Source organism: Parasteatoda tepidariorum, chromosome 4, assembly GCF_982258835.1.
Source record: "Parasteatoda tepidariorum strain Cologne lab strain chromosome 4, Ptep-v5.0, whole genome shotgun sequence".
In the NCBI taxonomy this organism is placed as follows: domain Eukaryota; kingdom Metazoa; phylum Arthropoda; class Arachnida; order Araneae; family Theridiidae; genus Parasteatoda; species Parasteatoda tepidariorum.
The window spans coordinates 95,764,245-95,781,560 of record NC_141758.1 but is presented as its reverse complement, the minus strand read 5'-3'; the positions used below and the strand labels follow the sequence as shown (position 1 = coordinate 95,781,560).

Below are 17,316 nucleotides of genomic sequence, written 5' to 3'. Positions count from 1 at the left end.
GCGAGAGACAGAAGTCTTTAAAATGGTAAACTGGGAGCTGTGGTAGCTCAGGGGATAGAGTCTTCCAATGAGATGAACCAAAACTTTCTAGGAAAGAGAAGGCCTCAGCACGGGTTACTATAAACAAGAAATTTGATCTCTTAACTGTCCAAATTTAATGACATCGTTCTTATTTATCATCCACTGCGCAGTTTATGTTCGTTGTGTCGGACAACTAAGAAAATAAAAAAAGGAAAAAAAGGTGAGACTGTCGGACATTTCAGCTTTAGTACGTGAAAATCGGATCATTAGATAAAAAGTTACTTAATGTGATGTCATTCTTATTTTGTACCATGTAGGGTAAACTAACCAGTGAAGGAACACTTAAGCTTCGCTTGCCTTTTGAGAAGTCATATTAATTTCAAAATTCGTAATTTTAGTTAAATGACAGTGTCAACATATTTATTACTAATTGCAAATTATGTAAAAAAAATTGTAGAGAACTTACATGATAATGTTTTAAAGTTTTGGAGGTTTAAATAACAAGTAGAAAGAAGACCAAGTGAAGGAACAGCTCTTACCAGTGAAGGAACACAAAATTTCCCAGTGAAGGAACACTTAATTTCGGTTATTTTTTAATGTTCTTTATGAATTTATATGCCTAAAAATATCTAAAAACAAGCCTATTCTTGAAATTATAACATACAAATACTTGTAAAATGTTAGCTTTTTTTTGTAATCGTAAGTAAAGTGTCAACATATTAACACATACTGTTCATTCACTGGGAAATCTATGCCCAGTAAAGGAACATGCCTGTTCCCTCACTGGTTAGTAGTTGTTTTTCGTATTTTTAACATACTTTTGATGCGGAACATCACTAAAGGTACAAGAAAATTAAAGTTTATCTTTTATTTTCATTAACTTAGGGAAAAAAACAGTAAAGGAACACTTATTCCTTCACTGGTTTTTCATCGTTTGGTGATCCAGTGAATAAACACCCCCTTATCTCAGTACTTTATTATGCTATGAATATGATGCTTAAAAAAATAAAACGTAACTTCAATAAGCATATTTTGAATTCTCTTTTTCACAGTGAGAAAAATAAAACTATTGCATGCAATTAATTCCTCTTCAAACATATAAGTACAAACACTCACCTTATAATTTTTTCAACGAAATAAGGTGTTACAGAGATAATAACAAATTCAAAAATTTTTACACAAAAGTCTATTTGACCAGGTAATCTAAAATATTGCTAGATGACTTCCTATTGTTTGGCAGTAAGCTATTGTTACCAATCAATCTAAAGAAAAACTTTCAAATTCTTATTTTTAATCAATATATATGAAATGTTCCTTCACTGGGTAGTGTCCCCTCACTGGTTGGTTTACCCTACATTAAAATCTTAGTGATATTATAAACAATATGATATTAATGTTGGTTATTTCTTTTCAGCTTCGATTTATTTTAATTTACTCTATTCAGTTATTAAACCTTTGCTGTCTGGTGCAACGGTACAAAAAATCCTCATCTACGGAAAAGGTAAGAATTTATAAGGTTTTTATTCGAAACTATCATTTGGGTTTAAAAAAAAGAATTCGATGAAAGTCTGTGCATTTAAAAGTGCTTCTAACGCCATTAACATGCAGTTGCGTCCTTTCAAACATTAAGTAAGATTTCAGATTAAATTTTGTTGGGATTATATTTAAAATCTTATATTTAATGGGTTTTCCAGTTGATAGTAGTGTGGGGAGAGTAGTTATCGACAATGTCAACCGTCATCTATGAAAAGGTACCCCAACATACAGTGGAGTTAACATGTCTTATATACTAGTGAATTGTAGTTGTAATTTTGTACGCTACAGTAGAACAGTGATAGTCGTAAACCCAAAACTGGCTCGATATAGTTCAACACTGGATATAAAATATGAAATATTAGTACTGTTGGTTTGCCCAGTGTCAGAAAAATTACTTGAAGAAAAAAAATGTGGTGAGGTGTAAAAAAAACTAAATTTTTTCACTCGTTATTTATTACGTGAAATGAATGAATGAATGAATTAAACAAATTATACCTATTGGGAAGATGGGTGCTGATCAAAGTGGCCACCCACCCGCTTACGGACAGCAGCCAGTAATGCTTGGCTTCGGTGTTGTACTGGAAACCGTGTCCTTATGTTCAGTCCACTGTAGTTCAAGTCAAGTTATGTTCAGTCAACTAGTTCCAGTTAAATTTGTTTAACCAAAATTTAAAAAAACAAGGCTTTCTGAAATTTTTAATTTTTTACAAAAATGATTTCATTAACTCAATCCTCTAACTCATATTATTTAAAGTCAATTTCAGAACATGTCATATAGGATGTCCAAAGTGCTATAAAGCCATTTTTAGAACTTGTCGGTTAGGATGCCCGAAGTGTAATAAAGTCTCCTTTATAACATGTCATTTTCAGAACACGTCATTTATGATGCCCAAAGTGAAATAAAGTCATTTTTAGAACATGTCATTTACGATGCCGAAAATGAAATAAAGTCATTTTCTGAAGATGTCATTTAGGATGCCCTAAGTGAAATAAAGTCATTTTCAGAACATGTCATTTAGGATGCCCAAAGTGAAATAAAGTCATTTTTAGAACATGCCATTTAGGATGCCGAAAATGAAATAAAGTCACTTTTAGAAGATGTCATGTAGGATGCCCAAAGTGATATAAAGTCATTTTCATAACTTGTCGTTTAGGAAGCCCGAAGTGAAATAAAGTCATTTTCAGAACATGTCATTTATGATGCCCAAAGTGAAATAAAGTCATTTTCTGAAGATGTCATTTAGGATGCCCGAAGTGAAATAAAGTCAGTTTCATTACATGTCATTTAGGATGTCCGAAGTGAAATAAAGTCATTTTCATAACATGTCATTTAGGATGCCCGAAGTGAAATAAAGTCACTTTCAGAACATGTCAATTAGAATGCCCAAAGTGAAATAAAGTCACTTTCATAACATGTCATTTAGGATGCCCGAAGTGAAATAAAGTCATTTTCATAACATGTCATTTAAGGTGCCCGAAGTGAAATAAAGTCATTTTCAGAACATGTCATGTAGGATGCCCAAAGTGAAATAAAGAAATTTTCAGAACATGTCATATAGGATGCCCAAAGTTACATAAAATCATTTTTAGAACTTGTCGTTTAGGATGCCCGAAGTAAAATAAAGTCATTTTCAGAACTTGTCATTTAGGATGCCCAAATTGAAATAAAGTCACTTTCAGAATCAGAGTAGTTTCTATCCAGAAAATAAAATGTGTAATAATTTCTTTTTACTAGATGGATGGAAGAATGATCTGTTAAAGTCCATCGATGACGATGTCTTACCGGTATATCTTGGCGGTACAAGAACAGATCCCGATGGAGATCCCATGTGCTCTAAATCTGTAAGTACTTTGTTTAGCTGCACTAAACTGATCCATAGAGCTGTATGTTAATATCCTCCCCTTGGCTTTATGTTGCAGTGACGTGACGTCAAACGCATACTCTGCATTACTAAATTCTTTTATGAACTTCAAGTTTGTTTTTCCTTCAACTTTAATTCTTACATATTTTTAATAGCATTTCTTGCTGTTCTTTTACTTTATTTTGCGCTATTGCATCGTAAATATTAGATACCGCATTCAACCTAAACGAATCTTGTATAAATTGTAAGTAAAGGTAAAATTCTAGAATATCCCACATCTTGGCGATTGATTATTAAGAATAAAAAAAAAAACAATTTAAATTATTACAAATTTATTAAAATATTTTTAATAGAATTAAATTTTTTAAATAATAACTAATAATATAATATAATATAATATAATATAATAAATTTTAATGGAATTTTTTAATAGAATATTTTTAATAGATTCACATACCATTCAATCATTGCTCTCTTACCTTTTGCACTTCCAAAAGTTAAAAATTCACTCGTCCATTCGCTCGCCATTTTCAACCGGTACCACACAAAAAAAAAATTTTAAAAATGAAGTAATAACGGTAATAAATGAAATAATGATTAAAAAATGAAATAATAACGATGATTCCAACTGTAAGAGATCAAAGCATAAATGGCGAAAAAAATAAACCCTTACCTCCTTTTCCAACATAATCCAACTTTCGCGTAGGTATACATATCATATAACCCAGTGTTTCCCAAACTTATGACTTTTGTGTACCCTTTCTAAATTTTTCGTAACGCTGTGTACCACTAATAAAAAAAATTAATGTATTTTTTACAATAAAAAAATTGCACAAAAGTTAGAAATCACAACTGGCTGTTGACACCACTAATTATTAAAACTATGCAAAAAATAGCCAATCGAAAAAACGTAATCGTAAATTTTCATGGCTAGCCTTGTTTTTAAATAAAATGTTTTGAAATTTTCCTGTTGCAAGATATTTCGCATAAAAACTCGTACCCCTGCTAAACTGTTCCCGCACCCCTGGGGGTACGCGTAGCACACTTTGGGAAACACTGATATAACCAATCACGGTTTAAGAATTTTGGTGGTGTAATCGGACGTTCAAAATAATCTCCCCGAAATAACTTCCGGAGACCTAGTTTGGCGAGATTTCAAAATCTAGCTTGGCGAGATGTAAAAAATGCGTCACGGGATGGGCCATTCTAGGAAATGTAAATAGTAATGTAATAGTAATGTAATAGTAATGATATCATAAATAAGTGTAAATAGTAATTATTAATTGAGTCTATTCTTCAAGCCATTCATTTCGTTTCAATGTTATTTTATTAAGCAAAAAACAATTTTACCTGTTTGTTCCATCATAATAAAGATTAACAGTATGTTGTTACTGGAGGCTGCAAAGTGCTGGGGAGGTACAGTGCGACTTTGAGGAAAACTCCTCCAGACTGAAATTCTGAGGCTGTCTGCTGCTATGGTAATAAACGAGAGCACATTTCTAATGGGGTTTAAATGGAAGAAAGAAGGTGTCGAATGGTATACTCACGACGACGTACGCTAAGATTAAGACAAAACTATTCACCCCACACCTCTATTCGAAGTGACCTTTCCTCGTAACCATAGTACCCGCCACGACGCGAGACGGGTGTCTGGAGGAGTTCTCCTGAAAGCCGCGCTATACCAAATACACAAGGGAAAAAAAAGTTTCGACGTAAATTTGTGCATAGTTGGGCCAAAAATAGAATTAGAAACAGGATGTAGCTATTAAAAGTGTGAGAAAGCAATTCGATTTGAATAATTATAATTAGTAATAAAAGTAGGAGTTGTTTTATAGCGAAGAAACTAACATAAAGAGATTAATAGAAGCTTTTTATGTTACATATATATATATATATATATATATATATATATATATATATATATATATATATATATATATATATATATATATATATATATATATATATTGATAGATAGATATTATGATAAACTATAACGTAATATATTATTTAGATAGGATAAATAAATATTGATGAATGAAATGTGTATAATGAACTTTTTTTATGGTTAGATTAAACTTGCAAAACCTGTACCGGAAGAACTTTATTTGATTAAGAGCAAGACCAGCATCAGTTCACAGCCAGATGCAAAGAAGTTGGTGGTATCTCGTTTATCCAAAGTGCAATTACAGGTGTACGTGGATCAGCCGGAATCGGTGATAGAGTGGGAATTTGAGACAGAGACCAGAGACATTGGTTTCGGACTCATCTACAAGAATGACAGATCTGAAGCGGCGAAACCGGAGGAGCTTGTTCCCAAACAAAGAGTCGACGCCCATCTCGTATCAGAAGCCGGCATGTTCAAGTGCCATAAATCCGGAATTTGTGAGTATATCTTTCTTTCATACACTATCAGGCCAAAAGCATCCGGACACCTAGTGGTACGGACTTAGAGTGTCCTGAGGCACATATTAATATGATGTTGGTCTCCCTTTTGCATCGATGACAGCCTGCACACGACTGGGAAGACTTTCCAACAGTTTTTCATAGGACTTCCATCACAGCTTGCTTGCAATGAGGAGGGTTGATTTGGCCTGGCTATGTAATCTAATTCGTCCCAAAGGTGTCCTATGTATTCGAGGCTCTGAGAAGGCCTGTCCAGTTTTTGAATACCCATTTCGTCAAACAGCTTCTGTGCAAGCCTCGATGTGTGAATGGAGCAGTTATCCTGCTGGAGGAGAAATAAGCCGAAATATTGCCATAGAGTGCAGCATTGTCCAGAATGTCCACACACATCTCAGAGTTCTTGTTTCCAACCACAGGAGCTAACGGACCTAGCCCAAACGACGAGGAACACCCCCACACCATTATGTTCCCATCACCATAACAACAGGGTGTCCGGATACTTTTGGCAAGATAGTGTATAATATGAGGCTATTTACATTAAAGAACACTGTCCAAAGAGAAGAATTAATGTTATTTAAAACCTTGCTTCGTATCGATTGCGCGCCAAGGGAGCTATCGCCCCCAGGTATTAATCTTACTCCTCTGAGATATCAATTCAGAGGAGGCCTCCAATCGATGGCTAATTTTTTACCGAAGAATGATTTCCACTTTCAGTTACGTAAAAAATTAATTTAAAATATAAATGATTTAGATCTTTATAAAAAACATATCTTTGCAATGTTTTTTCTTTTTTTCTTTTTCATCCCTTAGGGGAGATTTTGCCCCCTTCAGTGGACAATAACCTTTTAATTTTGGTTTTCCTTCTTGCAGAAATTTTTGAAAAATTTTATCTTTTCATTAGAATTATTTCAAAAGATGCCTTTCTTGCGCATCTGAGTGGGAAAAAAATGCTTGTGACTTTTCTATTCTCATTTGAGAGTAATGAAAAATAAAGAATAAAGAAGTAGAAAATTTGGTTTTCTCTTCGACAGAAATTTTAATTCTATTTTTTAATTTTTTTTTATTTTTTACTTTCAATTTCCACATAGTTTTAAAAAATCCTATATTTTCAATACAATCTAATTTATTACAACAACTGAATCTCGAAATGAAAACACGAACTTCGTACCCTCTTTTTAAAGAGTCTGATTCACGTGATTTCGCCGTCCATCATTTTTTTGGTAGTTACTGCTACGAATTTCACAATTTATTATTTTTCTTAATGTGATGATGATTTACGAAATGCGAAGAAAGAAATAATTAGTGTGTTTTTCCCCCAGCAAAATGTGAGAATATTGCTCATAATATTCAAATAAAAAAAAATATTTTATCCAAAAAGTTTTCTTTTTTTTAAGTTGACACTTTAAATGAGTAACATGTATATTTGTCATTATTAAAAATATCTTGCAGAAAGATATTATTAGTACTAGAGTGTCGCAGAAAGTCCGAAAAAATTCTGCAGCAGGGGTAACACCTAGGTATCTAATCGAAGACATCCTAGGGCATGCACTGTAGGCCACTATACGAAGTGATTTAATTGTTTTCAATTTAGTTCTCAATGGCTTTTGCTTGTTACTGACCTTACCTGCAGTAACAGTTCTTGTTTATTTATTATTATTATTGCTTACAGATTTTTTCCCCTCAATTTTTCAGATGTTCTTGTTTTTGATAACAGTTACAGTTGGATTCATCGAAAGGAAATATATTGCAAAGTATCCGTTGTCAGTCCTATTGGTAAAGTGATACCGTGCACAACGCTGTAGTCATTTGTTTGAATATTAATGTAACCCTTCATCAGGACATCAGAGACTACCAGAAAATTTTATAATCAATATGTAAATAAAGAATATTTTATACTAACTGAAATCTGTTTTGTCGAAGGAAAAATTCAAAACAAATTCACATTTTAAGAAATTAGAAGGGGAAGGCAAAATGTAAGAGAAGGAGTCGAGCCGCGATTGCTCAGGGGATAGAGCATTCGCCTTCCAATGAGGTCAACCGGGATTCGATCTCGGCGATGACTGGTCAATACGAATTCCGCATCCGGCTTGCACCGACCACAATGTTGACGTGAAATATCCTCAGTGGTAGACGGATCATGGGTTAGAGTCCCCTTGCCTTCAGGCTAACCGTGGGAAGTTCTCGTAGTCTTCCTCTCCATGTAACGCAAATGCGGGCTGTTTATATCGAAAATTCCCCCACGAAGGCAAATTTCTCCCAATGCTTTATCCAGGAGTCCCCTCGTCTTCTGGATTGGGTTCAAAATTACAAATGGCTACAAGAGTTGAACACGCTAGTAGTCGTAAACCCAAAAATTGGGTATGCTGTTCAACGACAGTTATTAAAAAAAAAAAAAATTTTTTTTAAAAAAGGAGTAGCTTACAGCGCGCCACCACAAAGCGGACAAAAAATTTCTCCGTGGATTTGCTGATTATGTTATAATTTGATATTAGACTAACTGTATAAAGATTTCGTGCTTTTCCTCTCCTTTTAACGCAATTGTGGGATAAATAATCCTAAACGAAGAATATTTAGTCTTAATATTTAATCCAATAGTTTCCTTTTCATTTTATAACCGCGGTTTGAAAGCTAACTAATTTTTGGTTTGAACCTATGTTTAACTTGTAATTTTGAACCAACGCAGAAGACTCCTGGATCAAGCATTGGGACAAATTAGCTATCGAGGAGGACTTTTTGCTGGAACTAACCAGACTTTGCGTTACATGGAGAAGAAGACTACAAAAAACTCTCATGGTTGGCTCGACGTCAAAGAGATTCTAACCTGTGATCCGTCTGCTAATGAGGATATTTTGGATAATGAAGAGGCTGTGGTCAGATGTCGTATTGTTAAGCAATCGCATGGGTTGGAATCTCGGTCACCACATTGAAAGGTGAGCGCGCTATCCCCTGAGCCACCACGACTTCCAGTAGGTTCATTGACTTTTGAGTTGGGCACGAAATTACAAAGCTACAGAGTTAAACTTTGGTATATCGGTAAATTTAAAATGAATCGGGTTCTTAGAACCACTGATATAAAGCAAAGAGAGCATTATTTTGAAATGAATGTTCATGATATATTTTACCATAAATGTCTGAAATAAAGTAAATGTCAGCATTCATGGAGTCGCTTTGATGAATGTTGTCAAATACATTTTCCTACTTACACTTACATCAAGCATGCATCGAAAGATAAGGATTTAGTTTAAAAAAGAAATGTTCTCGTTATTTTTCTCATATATACCCTCTCATCAGTGAAAATTTATATTAGTGACATTCACAATCAGTGCAAACTGACATTAGTGACATTAACAATCAGCGCTAAATGTAACAACATTTTTTCGGCGTAAAAATGAAGATAAAATAAGGAGCTCAGAATAAAATAAAGGCAGATCTGAATTTGCAAGACAATACGTTCGTTTTCAGACAAAATTTTGAAAGCGTAAAATATGGGCTTTTGATACTTCGACTTATGGATTGCAAAACTAGAAAGGCAGCAGAGTTGTTTGAAATAAAATTCCAATGATGATATCGCATTGTTGTCATTTCTATTTGTTTGGAAAATCACAATTTTCCCTCATTAATTTATTTTCTTTTTTGGTATCGGCATAAAAGTCATAAAGGTAATGTTTACATGTAAACTATTTTTGTATTCCAAAATTTGAAGGCGTTTACCAGTACTATTTATTTTTCTTATTTTTTCAGTTTATTCTTACTTATTTATTCACAGTTATTTATCTATACTTATTTATTCACAGTTTTTTCTGCTGTTATTACGTTTTTTTTTATTTTGATAGTTTTTGAAATTTAACACCAAAAGAGATGTTCTTAAATTATAATGTAATTTTATGATACTAGTACTTATTTTATTTTGTAACCATCGTTGAACAGTTGACCCAATTTTGGGTTAACGACTACTGATGTTCAACTCCATAGCCTTATAATTTTGAACCCAATCCAGAAGACAAGGGAACTCCCGGATCAAGTATTGGGAGAAAGTTTGCCTTCGTGGAAGCAGGGGCTTATCCAGAAATTTTTCCTGGGGGGTCATAGACTCAGATTTCCCCTCTACCCCCCACAATAACTTTTTTTACTAAAAAAAATTTTTTAAATATTTTTTTTTTGAGAAAAAAAAACTGGAGTTTTTTAATGCTATTTTCTTCTCATTTAGTTTTTTCATAATGAACAATACATAAATAATTCAAGTATTCAACATCTTTAAATAATAAATGTAATGCGTTTTTACATAATTAGATGTTTACATAATTAAATGGAGGAAAAAAAATCGATTTTTCTGACCTACCTAGGTGCATATGCCCCCTTAAATAATTCCTAAAATATTTTATTTCTTTTGTAAACTATTGAAAAAGTTATTATTTTTACTTTATATTTTTCAATTTCGAGGGGGGTAATGACCCCCCCCCCCCGGCAGGATCCGCCACTGCGTGGAGGATATTTTGATGGAACTAACTCGCACTTGCATTACAGGGAGAGGAAAACCTCTTACAGTTAGCATGAAATTAATTTAAACATTTAATTTAAGGAGGTGAATGTTGAAAGCGAGAGTTGGGGCGACACGCTTAAAAAATTACATTCATTTCATAATTCAACATAGAAGAATCAATAGAAAAATCAATTAAATTTTCTTTAACTTGAAAACAACTGTGTCAATTTACTTACCTTAACAACCAGGGGATGTTTTTCCGAACGTCAAAATTCCTGTTTTTATTCCGAATATTGGCATTTTAATCTTACTAACGAAGTTGATCATTTTAATAATACATTATTATTTCACAAATTTCTTCTTCTTCATATATCTAATTCAACAGTCTTCTCGATTATGTAATTAAAATACTTCCTTTTTTTTTCACTTCAATTTCCAGCCCTTATAGACACAATCGTATTTATATTTTAAAAGAATCAAATCATGACGATACTTGATTGAAGACTGATGATAGTGTCAATTATGGTTGTTGTTATTATAGTTGTTGTTGTTAATTTACGTCGCTCTAGAGCTGTACAATTGGCTATTGGCGACGGTCTGGGAAACATCCCGGAGAATGATCCGAAGACATGTCATCACAATTTTGATCCTCTGCGGAGGGGATGACACCCCCGCTTTAGTAGCTCGACGAACTGCGCGCGAAGTCGAGCACTTTACGGTAGCACAGTTTAACGAGGACCAATACCGCACACCCTCGGTCCCTACGCAGATTGATCCAAGTGGTCACCCACCTGCACACTGACCGCAGCCAGTGATGCTTGACTTCGGCGATCTGCTGGGAACCGTGTCTTAACGATCAGTTCACTGCGGGACGATAGTGTCAATTAAGTTAAACATCAATTACCAAACGTCGTTTATATCGCCATATTTGCTAGTGTTCTTCAAAGCCCTTTTGCCACGGAAAATAAAGAAGTAAAAGTTGAAGTGCCTTACACTTAAGACAAATTTATATTTTTAAATTCTGTCATCTCTCCGTAAAATATTACCTAGGTTTTGGCAAAATACCCAGGGCCTCCCTGGCCGAGCAGTATCGCCCACCAAACACTCTGTTATGCGCGGAGGTAACGGGTTCGAATCCCGCCCTAACCCTGGATGTATTCTTTGTGATGTCCTTCTCTGTATTATGCTATCTGTCCTTCTACTGGAAAAATGATTATAAGACAGAATTGAGCGCACAAGCCTGCACACGTATGTTGTACCAATAAACAAAATGGCCTATTTAGCGAACTTTTTCTTTTTAGATGAAATTTAGTGAATAGTTTTGACTCTTGCATTTTTATGAACCCAGATAATGCACCGTTGGAGTAAGTTTTTAAATATTAAAAATATATATCACAATCTCTTTTTTTTCATATTGACGTTTTACGTCATTTTCAGAATTAGCATAGAGAGCTCTGGCTATAGATTTGTAAGACTTTATTCAACTATCGTGAATAATTGTTGTGAACTTGCAACAGTTATGAGGTAGGTAGGTACTTTATTGATGTCGCACTAGAGCTGCACAATGGGCTATTGGCGACGGTCAGGGAAACATCCCTGAGGATGATCCGGAGACATGCCATCGCAAATTTGATCCTCTGCAGAGGGGATGGCTCCCATGCTTTGGTAGCCCGAAGACCTGCTCGCGAAGTACGCGCTATGTTAGAACAATTTAACGAGGACCAATACCGCGCACCTTCGGTCTCTACGCAGTCGGATCAAAGTGGTCACCCATCCGCTTATTGACCGTAGCCAATGATGCTTGACTTCGATGTTCTAATGGGAACCGTGTCTTTACGATTAGTCCACTGCGGGACGCAACAGTTATGAAAATTTTTTTAGTCAATAACATGCCGTTTTCATTGCCAATAGTTATCAAAATGGCATATTATTGACATAAAAAAAAAACGATTTTTCGTATGAAAATAGAGTTTTCGAAAAGCAGCATTAAGAAAACCATGGCGTATGCACTTGACTTTTATAGATTCGCTTTTCTAAATTTGATTTATTTCATACGACCACAAAAATTTAAATCAAGTTTCTCACTCAAGAACACCATTTTTCTTTTTTTATTCATCATTATTAATGGCTCGATAGTCCAGGGTAGGCCTTGGCCTTCTCAAGAAGTTTTTTCCAAGCTAACCTCTTTCGTGGTAGCGTTTTCCAGTTTTTAAGACCAAAAGGTCTTTTTCTAGGCCAAATTTGACCTGCCTCCATCTCGCAGACTAAGAATCCAGCTTCATCAAAACCATTACGAACAGTACGATCTATAACATCATAGTTCCATGATTTAGAATTTTCTGTTATGCTTTCTCGTAAATTGATTTTTGGCATGGATTCTTGTATGAAATGCAAACAAAAAGGGATTTCGCTGCTTTCTCTAAAAGTTAAGTGGCTGCGAAAATCAATTTAAGGTCATTTCCCCCATAAAATGCGTTAACAAGTTTGAAAGGTTCCGAAATATTTTGGGAAATACGGAGAAAGTGGATCTCAAAGAAAAGTTCGTTAAATAGAAAATTCACTTCGCTATTTGGAAGTTATTTTACAAAGAAATTTCCAAAATGTTCTTGGTTCCTCGAAAAAAAATCGCAAAATAGAGAAATTCGCAAAATGGAAGTTCGTTAAATAGAAGTCCGGGGGTGTTTTAATAAAGCAATGCGTGACGGACCACCGGGTAAGTTATAGTTTTCCCAAACAAAAGAAAAATTCTATTTCTATTTTTAAAATTACTGCCATGCACTTGAAAAGAATGCATATTTTTTGTTCACCGATTTCCCTAAATTATGATTACCCTAAATTATGATTTCGATGTCATTTACAACAATAAAATTAACATTTATTGTTGTAAATGACATCGAAAGGGATTGCACTTTATTTTATTTTCTTCTAACAAATATTTGCTACGATTTAGAAACTTGTTCAAACATTTCCGTTTTAGAAATTTTATATCGTTTATAAAGAACTTAATTAAGTCTGCAATCTGTAGGGGTAAAAAAAAAGTCTGCCCTAGTTAAGTAAATTTAAATAAAAATAGTTGTCCATTATAAAATAATAGTAAAATAATAGTTTTCTGTAACTATTTGTTGCCGAAAACTATAAAATAGTTGCCTAGATAAGAACAAAAATTCATTAAAACTATGATTAAAATATTATTAAATGGCTTAATTGTCATATACCAAGATCCATATAGTCAAGTTAGTGGTAAATATGATAATTTTTAGATAAACGTTAGTGTTCTAGCTCTAAATTTTTAAATAAAAAAAAATTAGTATATTTGCAGAAAATTAAATACTTTTAACTACTAGAATTCATTCAAAAAAATACCCTTTTTCTTAAAAAAAAAACATACTTTTTCTAAAAAAATATTCCCTTTCATCAAAAATTGATTTAGCAAATATATATATACATATTGTGATAAATGATTACTCAAATTCGAAATTCATACATCGTATTAAAAACTTGTTTTTTTTTTTTAATCATGCGGAATTTTGTAGCAATAACCATTGAAAAGGCGATCGAGAAACAAAACTGACTTACAATGGAATTTGTGCAAATTGAACGCATTAAAAAGTGAGGACTCAAATTTTAATTCAAAATTTTCAACATTTTTATTTTTTAAGAAAAAAATCAGGCGCGTTCAGAAGATCCCACAGGTTTTCATCCCAATTAATGCCAAAAAACGTCGTTAAGAGTACAGAAAGGTCTCCGTTTTTTAAAAAATAGTTGCTTTTTTAGCATTTTCAGGCAAAACAAGTTGCCATAGTTGCATTTCAGTCGCTGTAGCAACCCTAAATTATAAGGAGCGGTCAGAAAAATGTGGTCTAAATAGTGTAACAAGGAAAGCACTCGAGCTTCTTAGTGTTAACTTCTTTGCATTTTATTAGAGGCTTGTTACCAGTGTAATTTGTGCACTTAATTGAATGAAAACAATCTTGAGATTATCTGACGAATAGTTTAGAAGGTATAAGGGTTTTACTTAGAAAAAGTTAAACATACGCAACTGACATTGATATTTAAACAAGCAAGGCATTGTCACCTAAGTATTTTTTTTTCTCTTCCATGTTGAATCGAATAAGACCATATGCAAGTCAATCGAACGAATAATTCAAAATTTAAAAGAGTTTTTGTGCATAAAAAGTACTTTTTTGACATGTACTTGTGTACACTTTTTAGTTTGCCGGGGAAGGTATATTTTTCGATCTTATGATCTGAATTGATTGAGAAAATACAGGAATTGATAATATAGTTAAGAAGTTATAAGTGTTTTACATACTTATGTACAATTTTATGCTAGCACTTATATATGCATATCATGTGGCTGTACAGACAAGTTAGATACTGTTTTCCATGCACATTTTCTCGCTTAATCGAATGGAAAAAGGAAAAAAAAGACTAGTACTTTAAAAGTTTCCATGTTTTTTTTTGATATATAAAGAAATTTCTTATTATTACAAAGCATTTTATCCTACTGATTTGAATTTTTTCTAATTTAATTCAGTTTGAAAAATTATATCTAAAAATGTACCTTATACCTTATTTGTTCCGATTGCTTGTAAATAGCAATGTAAAAAAAGCACATAAGTACTTATCAATAAAAGTACTTTTTATACATAAAGCACTTTTAAATTTTATACCATTCATTATATTAACTTGTTTAGTTTCATTCAATTCAACGTGTTAAAAAAAAATTACATGGGAGACAATGCCTTACTTGTTTAGATATGTAAATAGGTGCATATAAAGCGTTGTACTTTTTGTATATAAAACCAATATAACTTCTAAACTATTAGTTCGATCACCTCGTAATTGATTTCATTCAACTCAAAGTGAAAAAATACATCGAGAACAATGCCTACTTGCCTGTTCGGAAGAAATTTAAATATCCCCCTTTAAATTACCATTTCCCTCTTTTTTAAAAAAAAAAAGGGGGGGGCAGAAGCGTACGGAGTAAAGTAGGGGAGTTTTCAGACATCATTTATAATGACATAACAAAGCTTTAGGGCAAAAAAATTTAAAAAACTTATGGTGTTAATATTTTCGAAGTAACACCCTATTACTATAATTAATGAACTATAATTAATGAAAGATGCACGCCATCGAAACCGCAAGAAATTGCACACACGACGAATAACTGCTACGACGAGTTATCGTAGTGACGAGGTCTGTCTACGACAAATTGTGCGAGACGAGTTACCGCTACGACAAAATGTGCGCGACGAATTGACGTAGAACTCATTACGGTATATGAACAGTCAAAATAAAAATAAAACAACGAGATTCTTGAGCCGTGATCGCTCAGAGGATAGAGCGTTCGCCTTCCAATGAGGTGAACCGGGTTCGTATCCCAGCCAAGGCTGATTGATACCGATTCCGGCTTGTACCGACCACAGTGATAGACAGAACATGGGTTACAGTTCTCTTGCATCAGGCTCCCCGCGTGAGGTTTTCATCTCCATGTAACGCAAATGCGGGTTAGTTTCCTCAAAAAGTCTTCCAAGAAGGCAAATACTTCACCAGGAGTTCCCTTGTCTTCTGGATTAGGTTCAAAATTACAAATCTACGGAGTTGAACATTAGCAATCGTAAAACGTCTGCTGTTCAACGACGGATATAACATAAAATAAAAATAAATAAACGATAATTCTTCTGCTGACTTTTAATAAAATATGTACAACCATTTTTGTAGAAAAATGCATGTCAAAGATACAATCATTCTGTACAGTCTCTTCAGGTTCAATGACTGCTAACCCTGAGAATGCTACAATGAATGCAAAGTAAATCATCTTTTTCTCTTTTCTTACAATTTGAGCTTTATCACATATAATGTACACATTCAATTTTAAATACATTAAATTACAACTTTTATTTTAAAGTGATGCCTTTGCTTCCTTAGTACAAATACCAGGTTATGCGTGGAACAATAAATAAAAGGGAACCCTTCGGTCGCGTTAACTGAAAGACAAGTTGTACTCGGTACTTCCTTTCATATTTTAAAACTATAACACTGTAAACGATAATAAAATTATTGCTGTTGGGGAGTTATTAGGAATTAAAAATACAAAGGTTAGTTAAAATTTGATCAGGCAGCAAGTAATAAATCTGCAGAAAATTTAATAATTATTATAAGAAATGTTGTCATTTTAAAATTCTGTGGACAAGCGTTAGAAGAGTTGTGAATTAATTTGGAATTTATTTTTTATTTATTACAGGTTGTTTTATAAATAACTTCGGACTGTAGCTCACTTGAAGATTATTGTAGACTTATTATTTTTTTTATCTAAAAATGCAAGTCATTTATACGAATATTCAATGAAGTTTTTAAATTAGCAATTTTATTTAAAAATTGTCTGAGAAACTTACTATTACGTAACTTTTTCTATGATGCCCCTTTACCAAATAAATTTGCAATCATACAATTTTAAATCAAATCTTTTTTCTTTCTTTTCTGGGAAGGCTTATTCCTTACCTTTTAATATATACACTATTTAATAAACCTAATGTTAAATCAACATATTGATTCAAATTTAATCGATTGTTAATTTATTACGAATTCAATTCAATGATAATATGAGATGTTTAGGTGTGTTTTTGTGCGAACATTATGGAGGTTATTGCTTTTCGACCTAATTATTGTTTCACTTGTTAAAAAAAAAAGATTATTGCAAAACATTTGCGTTTCAATGTTCAACATTTCACAGTTAGACCAACAGCAACAGTTCTATTTAAGCTTGCAGTTTATAAATGAGAAAATATGAGGGGGAAAATGTTATGACAGACATTTTGTGAGGTTGCCTGCCGTTTCTCTTACTGTATAGTGGCATCAGAACCACTATAAGAAGGAAGTATCCAGAGTTATTTTATTGGCAACCCCTATGATTTGTGTTACAATGGTGGCCTACGCTCTCACCATACATCGAAACTACATCACAGTCAAAAATGTGCTGGACCACAAAATAAAATATACATGTGATAC

At 33.3% G+C, this 17,316-nt stretch overlaps 1 protein-coding gene across 6 annotated transcripts in view; it reads left to right on the top strand.

Annotated features, from left to right (window-relative positions):
* Positions 1 to 7,724, top strand: part of LOC107446186 (SEC14-like protein 2) — a 69,996-nt gene extending 62,272 nt beyond the window's left edge. For all 6 annotated transcript variants that reach the window (XM_087161758.1, XM_087161756.1, XM_087161759.1 and 3 more), the window contains exons 10-13: positions 1,436 to 1,522; positions 3,293 to 3,399; positions 5,492 to 5,804; positions 7,518 to 7,724. In XM_087161758.1, the coding sequence (XP_087017884.1) occupies positions 1,436 to 1,522; positions 3,293 to 3,399; positions 5,492 to 5,804; positions 7,518 to 7,627 (617 nt within the window). In that variant the 3' untranslated portion in view covers positions 7,628 to 7,724. The remainder of the gene's footprint in view (positions 1 to 1,435; positions 1,523 to 3,292; positions 3,400 to 5,491; positions 5,805 to 7,517) is intronic.
* Positions 7,725 to 17,316: the final 9,592 nt, after the last annotated feature.